Genomic DNA, 2,299 nt, shown 5'->3' with positions numbered 1-2,299 from the left:
CCATCGAGCGCATCAAGGCGGAGGGGCTCATTGAAAAGCCGTTTGTGCCCAAGCGCCGCTCATTCGCCTTCCCGCCTGTCGAGAAGATGGGCCAGAGCGTGGCATCCGTGCAGGTGCGTGCACGCGCTGATCGCCGAATCCTTGCGCATCGTCTGTTTTGAATTGTTGTGTGGCGTGTGTGTTTTGGTGCTGTAGTGTCGAAGCGCGCGTGTGTGCGTTGCGCCAAGTACGACTGTGTGTATGAACGCCTCTTTCATGTCGGTTGAGGCCGGGTCGCGTCGCCGCCACCCCCGCACCGCAGAACATGACTCACGGCTATGGCGGCCGCCTGCTGTTCAAGAACGCTAACCTGGAGATCGAGAGGGGCGACCGCGTCGCCATCATCGGGCCCAACGGGTGCGCCGCCCTGCTGGCTCCTGCGGCCCGCGCGGCCGGGCACCCTCCCCCCCAAGTGTTGCGAGGGGGCGACAGCCGCCCCGCAGCGAGCAGCAACGTCAACCCCGACCTGCCGCACCCCTGCGTGAACCCAGCCTGCCCACCTACCTATCTCCATCAACCCATGCCACCCCACATTAAAAACCTCCCGCGCGCCCCCTCACACCCCCCTCGCCCGCAGCGCCGGCAAGTCCACGCTGCTGCGGCTGATCATGGGGCGGGAGAAGCCCATGGCGGGCCGGGTGTCCCTGGGGGAGCACAACATCGTGCCTAACTACTTTGAGCAGAACCAGGCAGAAGCCCTGGACCTGGAGCTGACGGTGATGGAGACGCTCGTGAGGTCGGCGCCAGACGCACAGGTGCGGGCGCGGTGTGTTTTTTTTTGGGGGGGGGGGGCGCCTGGTGCGGGAGGCGTGGAGTGTGTTGGGGTGAGTGGGTGCTGTTGGGTGTTTGAAGGTGCCAGCGTTTTGCGCGCGTGCGCGCGCGTGTGTGTGTATGTATGGGTGTGTGTATCTTTGCGTCTCTGTGTATGTTTGTGTTTGTGTGTGTGGTGTGAGTGTGTGTGTGTGTGTGTGTGTGTGTGTGTGTGTGTGTGTGAGTTGGTAGGTGTGAGAGTGTGAGGGTGTGTGTGTGTGTGTTTGTGCGCGCGCGTGAACGTGCCATGGCATGCTGTGTGGACGCGAGGAATCTCGCATTGGCAATGCGGTTCGAGCAGGCCTGATGGCTTCAGCGTTTCTGTACGGCTGTGTGATGGGCGCCACTGCCTGCGGGCCCTCCCTCCCCCTCGACACACCCGCGTTGCGCCTGAAACCCCCTGACGCTCCCCCTTCCCTGTGCCCCGCCCCTCCCTGCCCCGGCCGTCGTCCTCCCGCGCAGCTCAACGAGCTGAAGCAGCTGCTGGGCCGCATGATGTTCAGCGGCACCGCCATGGACAAAAAGGTGCGCCCCAGCACCCCTGCGATCCGGCTCGCCCACCACCACACAATCCCACCGCTGGCCCCTAGTAGCATAGGCCCCCCTTGCCCGGCAACGATCCCTCAGCCTACCCACCCGCTCACCCATACGCCTGCCAACCAACCAATCAACCAATCAACCAACCAGCTGACCACCCAACCAACCAACACACCAGCCACCCAACCGGCCAACCAACCAACCCCCCGACCCACCGCGCCATGGCCCCAGGTCAAGGTGCTGTCCGGCGGCGAGAAGGCGCGCCTGGCCCTGGCCAAGTTCATGTGCACCAAGGGCACGCTGCTCATCCTGGACGAGCCCACCAACCACCTGGACATCCCCTCCAAGGAGACGCTGGAGGAGGCCGTGCGGTGCTTCGAGGGCGCGGTCATCGCGGTCTCACACGACAGGTACTTCCTTCGGCAGATCGCGACGCGGATCCTGCAGGTGGAGGGCGGCCAGTTCGTGGACTTCCAGGTGGGGGGCACGGGTGGGGGGTGCATGGGAGGGGGGGTGGTCTGTGCATGCGGGCATCATGCATGCGCGAGTGTGTGCATTGACTGCGTGTGCGGTGACGCGTCTGTGTGAGTGTGTTTGTTCATGTGCGTGTGCGTGCAAGTGTGTGCGTGTAGGTGCGCTTTTGGAAGTCGTGGGGGCGTGCATGCATCGCAGGGTGTACCTGTGGTGGATGTGGTCCACGTGGGGGTTGCCTTGCAAAGTTTTCTTTTGCACCTGCACAGCAGGCACCCGCGCTGCTGCTGGTCGCGGCAGGGCTGCCCTCGGCGCCCGGCACCCACCCCACAGCACCCTCGCCCACATGACCTCGCAACCCCTTCCTCCCTCTTGGCCCCAAGCCACACACCTCGCTCCCTCGGCCCTGCGCCCTCCTCTCACCGTGCAACCGCCCCCCACC

At 64.7% G+C, this 2,299-nt stretch overlaps 1 protein-coding gene across 1 annotated transcript; it reads left to right on the top strand.

Moving 5' to 3' along the window:
- Positions 1 to 86: 86 nt before the first annotated feature.
- On the top strand, positions 87 to 2,207 carry MNEG_16424 (hypothetical protein; the record flags this gene model as incomplete). The annotated part of the gene is made up of 6 exons (XM_014035106.1): positions 87 to 113; positions 302 to 396; positions 617 to 794; positions 1,312 to 1,374; positions 1,618 to 1,863; positions 2,127 to 2,207. 6 exons carry the CDS (start codon positions 87 to 89, stop codon positions 2,205 to 2,207), a joined length of 690 nt encoding a protein of 229 aa, XP_013890560.1.
- Between the last annotated feature and the right edge of the window lie 92 nt (positions 2,208 to 2,299).

Source organism: Monoraphidium neglectum (assembly GCF_000611645.1).
Source record: "Monoraphidium neglectum strain SAG 48.87 unplaced genomic scaffold scaffold06352, whole genome shotgun sequence".
Classification (NCBI taxonomy): domain Eukaryota; kingdom Viridiplantae; phylum Chlorophyta; class Chlorophyceae; order Sphaeropleales; family Selenastraceae; genus Monoraphidium; species Monoraphidium neglectum.
Note: the sequence above shows the minus strand (reverse complement) of the source record. Positions and strands in the feature narration are given on the sequence as shown.